Source organism: Phaethon lepturus, unplaced genomic scaffold (assembly GCF_000687285.1).
Source record: "Phaethon lepturus isolate BGI_N335 unplaced genomic scaffold, ASM68728v1 scaffold16257, whole genome shotgun sequence".
Taxonomy (NCBI): Eukaryota; Metazoa; Chordata; class Aves; order Phaethontiformes; family Phaethontidae; genus Phaethon; species Phaethon lepturus.
In genome coordinates this window covers 20,193-26,392 of record NW_010549925.1, presented here as the reverse complement: position 1 = coordinate 26,392, position 6,200 = coordinate 20,193, and the positions used below count along the sequence as shown (strand labels likewise).

The 6,200-nt window shown below is 43.0% G+C and overlaps 1 protein-coding gene across 1 annotated transcript; it reads left to right on the top strand.

Annotated features, from left to right (window-relative positions):
- Positions 1-245: 245 nt before the first annotated feature.
- Positions 246-5,930, top strand: DHRS12 (dehydrogenase/reductase (SDR family) member 12; the record flags this gene model as incomplete). Its single annotated transcript, XM_010290407.1, has 5 exons — positions 246-307; positions 1,031-1,135; positions 1,676-1,766; positions 3,128-3,265; positions 5,803-5,930. Coding segments are annotated over 5 exons (524 nt in total), but the record flags the coding sequence as incomplete, so codon positions are not given.
- Positions 5,931-6,200: the final 270 nt, after the last annotated feature.

The following is a 6,200-nucleotide window of genomic DNA, read 5'->3' as shown; positions in this document are numbered from 1 at the left end:
ATCAGTTTGCTCTATAGGTACAATAAACATAGGCAGCTGTAAAATAATTGATGTGCCTTTTGAGAAGTAGGCAGCAATGGAGACCACTACAACTTGAATAGGCATGTTGCAGGTAAAGCAGCAAGAAAATCTTTAAATTCAGTTGAAGTTTCGTAAATAAAGAGATGTTGTTGCAGGGGATGGAGAGAGAAGAAAGCTTTTTAAATTGAGAAGTTAACGTTGGTGGGTGTCTGTCTGTCTTGTAGGTACATATGTTCTGACAACTGCCCTGCTGCCTCTCCTGGAAAAAGAAGCTGATGCCAGAGTGGTGAGTCTGTGGTGCTGTTGAAAAGTGATTTTACTATTCTTACCTTCTGGTTAGTGACAGCATTTGTTTTGACTGTGCTAGCATTGCAGGATTAGTTATAATGCTGTAAGCATCTCTAGAATCCTCTTGGATTTTGCTAACAGCAACCTCCTTCTCCAAGGCAAAGCTCCTGCCTGCTACTCTCAACCCTTCATTGGAGAGCAGAGTAAAACATCTCCTTTGGAAACTTCCCCTGCAACAAGTGATCTCTTGCAGCATAGTGGAAAATACCTTGAACAGGAGTATATGCTTAAAAGAACCTTACAGGTCTTGGTGTAAAACAGGACAGCAGGTGCACTTTTTAAATGAAATTTCCCAAGTTTTGTACAGTGCCTCTTGTTTTCTAATTAACTTCTATAAATGCTAAACATACAAACTATAAGTAGTGCTATTCTGCTACTTTCTTTCTCCCAATTACTTTTTAAAAGGAAGAAGCACAAAGTTTCCTGATGGAGTCGACACCACTTTGAATGAAAATCACTTTCTAAAAATAAATTCTGTTTCTTCCAACTCGTCTCCAGGTACGCTCCACACATGAGCACAAGCATAGTGCAAAGAGTATGCAGAGGAATCCTGCTCCTAGGGACTTCAAAATATGGCCTCAAGACCATGTCGCGTGCATGAGTGCGATTGTGGGGAGTTCCTCATTTTTCATTCATTTGCTTTTCATTCATTTGATTACAGATAACTGTCTCTTCTGGGGGCATGCTAGTTCAAAAATTAAACATATCTGACTTGCAGTCGGGAAATGGGACATTTGATGGAACTATGGTGTATGCACAAAACAAGGTACAGTCCATGATTTTGAAAACAAAGCCCAGCACTTGTTTGCTAGGCGTCTTATGCCACCTGATTTGCAAAGACCCTGTTGTTCAGCATTGCTTTCCCATTGCATCCAACCCATACAGAGCTATAGTCTTCAGGAGTACGATGGCATGCACTTATGAGTGCATACCATCTTGTGCGGAGAGCATGGCTAGACTGTCATTTGATTTTATTTAAATCTCAGAGGGAAAACTGTCTTTAGCTGACAAACACTTTCTGTCTGCTTACTTCTTACCTATGATCTGCAGCCAGTAGACGTGGTCAGTAAAAGCAGTGTAACCACTTTAAAAGTAAGCAGTGGCCAGGATATTTATTGCAATGACCATGGTGGTCTCTGACAAAATTACCAGTAAATCCAATCAGGGCGAGCAAGGGTATATTTCTGCTCTGCATAAATGCTCTGGTATTTCTAGCACTTTTAATGTAGTTCACCTCCCTGGGAACTAGCTTAGCGGACAGGCTATTGAACTTGATGCTAGTTTGGCTCTTTTTGCTCTATCCTAGAGACAGCAAGTTGTCTTGACAGAACAATGGGCAAAAGCTCACAGGAACATCCATTTCTCTGTTATGCACCCCGGCTGGGCAGACACTCCAGGTAACAGCTGCTTGATGCTCTGAATGTATTTTTTTCTGAAAAGTAGAAGGATTAGTCTAAAAGCAAAGAGAAACGAGACTTTCTGGTAGATTTCTACAACAGCTGCAGTGATTTCTTGGCTCCAAACTGGTGCTTTGAGGTAGTTTTTTACCCCCTTGGTAGCTCTGTTCTGCACAGTGTCTGCTATCTGTGTCTAGCCAGAGAATAATAACGGGCAATGAATGGTTCCAGCCCCGCACAAATGCACAGCAGAGCCATTGTGCATTAAGGTAACCTTTAAGTTATGTTTGTAGTGGGACTGCTAAACACACAAATAGAGCTTCTGCCCTTGTAAGTACCAACAAGGAGACGTTGGGAATTTGTGAGGGCACATAGGAGAAAGGAGCATGCACCGTTGTGCAAGCCCTGTTCCTCCAGTCTTCCTTTAAACATTTACTGCCATCGAGAAGCTGCATGTTTGGCCAGACAGCTCTTTGTCTGAGCTGCAGCTGTTCTTCAACGACCGTGTCTCGGCAGGCGGGCCAGCATCAGTTCTCCAGTATGCATGTTGCGTTCTGCTGCATGCTACCAGCCCCAAACACCCAAGCTTGGGTTGCACACTAGCGATCTGATCCCTAGGTCTTCTCTAGGGATGCAGTTTCCCAGATTTGCTTCTGATGACAGAAGCATTTACCCTGTCTACTTTATGCTTGAAAATTGCCCTTTTCAACTAAATATCCTAGCATTTTTTTTTGCTTTAAAATAAATGTATTTTTACACATCCTTTGTGGTTTTCAAACCAAATGAACCATAAAGTTATCCCACCTTAAAGTTCAAGGACTCTCCAACCCGCAAAAATAAACAGCTGCAGGTGATGGGCCTTCTTCAGTCATCACCTACTGGACAAAATAAAAAGAAACTAGAGTGTAAACATGAATTTAGTTGGTTTAGGTATTGTTTGCCGTTCAGTTTTTAAATGCAATGCTGCAACTACTTTCCTGAAACTGGTGAGACAATAAGAGCTAAAAATCCTGTTAGAGTATCTGGGTTTTAGTATTTATGTTTCGCCATGTCTTACTTCTTTGCAGTTTAGAGTGGAATTGGCTCAGGAGCCTCTAGCTGATCCTGTTCACAGCTCCTATTAGTTTTGTCCCTGTAATTTGAGTCAAACAAACAACTGGTGGATCATCTGGCAGTTTAGCACACTATTCCACCACAAGTCATCGTACTCCTAGCTATGGGGAAATATTTGTTCTTTCATAAACTCTGAGATGCCTTGTCTTCTTCCTACATTCACAACGTCAATTTTAAGCTGCTCTTTTCCTTTTTTAATCAAAAAAGCTTTGCATGACAGACCACCATTCCATTGTTATTCTTTATAGCTGTGAGATCGTCAATGCCAGATTTCTATCAAAAGATGAAGAATACTCTGCGCACAGAGGCCCAGGGAGCCGATACTGTTGTATGGTTGGCGGTATCACCTGAAGCAACAAAATTACCGAGCGGCTTGTTCTTCCAAGGTAAGGCAGCAGTCTCTTACATTGCGTAGCAGTGGAGATCCCTAAGCTGCCTGAACTGTAGGATCCCCATCTGGCCTGGAGGGGGATGAAACCTCGACCAGGCAACCTGGTTCAAAGAATAAAGTGTTTCTCATAATTCCAAGACTAAAGGTTCAAGTGAGCGTTGTGCAACCAGAGAATGACTGTGTTAAGGTATTATGTTCCTACTTTGTCCTCTGAAGTAGCTGATAGAGACTTCAAAGCATTTCTTTAGGGAGCATTGGGGTTTTTTTTTAAATGAAAATGGCTGCATGCTGGGCTGTGCCAAGGGAAGGTGAATCACAGCAATCAAACAGCATCTTTTATGCTGGGAAATGAGCATTGGGGGTTGGCTTTGCTTTGACAGGGTCTTCTTCGTACCGTTCCATCCTAGCTAAAACTGCCAGCCCCCCTGTTCTGTGACATTGGGCAGAGACTTGAGCACAGTGTCATCTTAGTAGGAGCAGCTGGAAGCATAGATGTCTTAATGGTGATGCAAGTCAGTCTGGTAGGAGAAAGGAAAATCTCGGGGTAATTGCTTACAGGAGCCCAGTTCTTTTGTTGGATGTGGCACTCAATTCCTGATCCACTGAATTTCTGGCAAAGCATGCAGGAAGTTCAGACTTTTCTGAAGCTGGGTTGATTTTGTCCCTTCTGTCACCTCCCAGACAGTCACACAGTGTTGGTTGACAGATATTTAACCAGACCTTTTTCATGTCATCATGTGGTACATGCAGAAACCCTACATCCCAGTTGGTCAGTTGTCTTTGTAGAACCAGGCTTTGTCTTTTTTGTACACCTATCACCTTTTTCTGGTCCTAATGCTTCTGCTCAGTTGTTCTTGCTCTAGATCATAATTCCACCAGGCTCTTGCCTTTGGCCTTTGTTTACCCCCAGCTTTAGTAAACGGGGAACACACCTTGGCTCTTTAACTATAAATAATTACTTCTGAGAGCTTTGGTCTTGGCATGACTTCTCTTAAGGCTGTGAGAGAAGTCCTGTGTCCATGTCCTGTGGATGTGTGATGGATGGAATAGTGATGCAATCTGTTATTTCTCTTCTCTGACTGCCCTTTGGAAGCCCTTAAGACTAGAGCCCTCTGACTGCCCTTAGTACGGGCCTCTTCAGGCCCTTTCAGTAAAGGGCTTTGTGTGCAGGAGCACTTTACCACAGACCCTGCTCTTCTGGACCTAGACGGTCCATTTCCTGAATCAGTCACACCTTCCCTCCATTTCCTTCATTCTCTCTTATTCAGTTCCTTTTGAGTGCAAACCAAAGCCAGCAATTCTTTTTTCTTGAGGGAAAAAAAATGGGAAGTGAGAACATGACTTATACAACCAGAATTCTCTGCATCTGCCAAAAAACGTATGACAGAGTCCTGCTTGCCAAAGACTAGAAGCATCTTCTCCATGATGCTGAACTTGGCTTTCACAACAGAGTTCTCAAACTTTAGCACAGGCTACTGGAAGCACTACATTTAGGTGGGAAGCAGCTCATATTCAGCGGTGGAGAAGGGAACGTTCCTCTGCATGTTTCACTCTTCTCAGTTTTCCATGAGCAGAGGTTATGTGGTGTGTGCAGCCACTTACAACATTTGCTCTTAAGAGAGCAAACATCTCTGCTCCCCTAGGAAGCCTGATGGCAGCCTGATACGTTTTCAGAGAAATCTGCTGCCCAGTGTTGCAACAGCTTGTTCTTTTATTCTCAGCTGGCCACCACGGAAGTTGGACTTAATAAACAGACAAACAGTGCTGCACCGGTGCTCTGACAGTTCCTTCATAGACTTCTGAGAGCATTGTCGTAATGTTCCCAGGCTCTACATACCATGTTTTTTGGAGACAAGAATCCCTTAGAATGGATGGCGATAGAGCTATGCAGAGTGAGCACAGAGTATGAGATTCAGAAAACCAAATAAAGCATCAAATTGGGCAGATTTGGTCAGACCTCTTTATGTTACTTCTGGTGGTTGAGCAATTAGTGTCAGTTCTTTGGCATTAGAATTTAACCATTATTTTTACGGATGAAAGTAAGCATTTTAAGATTGAAAATAATCTAAACTACAAAGTCTCAGCTGGGAAATTCGTGTAGCACTAGAAACATTACCCAGGAGGCAAGGAAAAACCCTGTCTCATGCTGCAAAAGCAACCTCCACCTGCAACAACAGTCTCATGTTATTGGTCTTTGTCTACAGCTGGTGACAGAAAGCAGGCATAACCCCACAATAAGGGGGTTCCTTTATCTATCCTGTCCCTGGCTGCAAATGAGGTCTTGCTCCCCAGTCTAAGTCATATTGTGCTAAAGAACAATCACCCTAGTTCCAGAATACATGCTAGTGAAATTAGTTTAATTTCTGGTTTGGAAGATATCCTTAACCAACATTGTTTACAGATACCTGGAAGGTAAGTTTCCTGGCTTGGGAAGGAATAGGGGCAGTATACAGCCTAGCAGAAAAATCTCCTTTGTGCTAGAAAAGATAGTTAAATGTACCCATAAGGCTTTGTTTTATTTTTAACTTCCAGACAGGCAACCAGTCCCAACGCACTTACCCCTGGCAAGCACCCACAGTCCACCAGAGGATGAGGAGAAGCTAATGGAGGTGCTGGAAGAGTTCTCCCAGAAGTTTAAATCCACTTCTCCAGCAACTTAGTGTTACTGCTGATGCAGCATAACCGCAAAGCTTCTAATTACACAGTGACAATACTGTAGTGCGCCTGCTGTTGAGGGGAAGTAGGATGCTGTAGGCCTGTTAAAAATAAATTGTGTTCAGGTGTTCCCATCATGAGAGAGGGTGGGGCCTGCGACATTTTTTTTCTGCTGCTGAGAGTCTCTCCCATTGTGAATATGCACCTCCTTTCTCAAGACACAGTAAGGTTGTATTCTTTGCATTGGAATTAAAAATTGGGATGCATTGAAATAA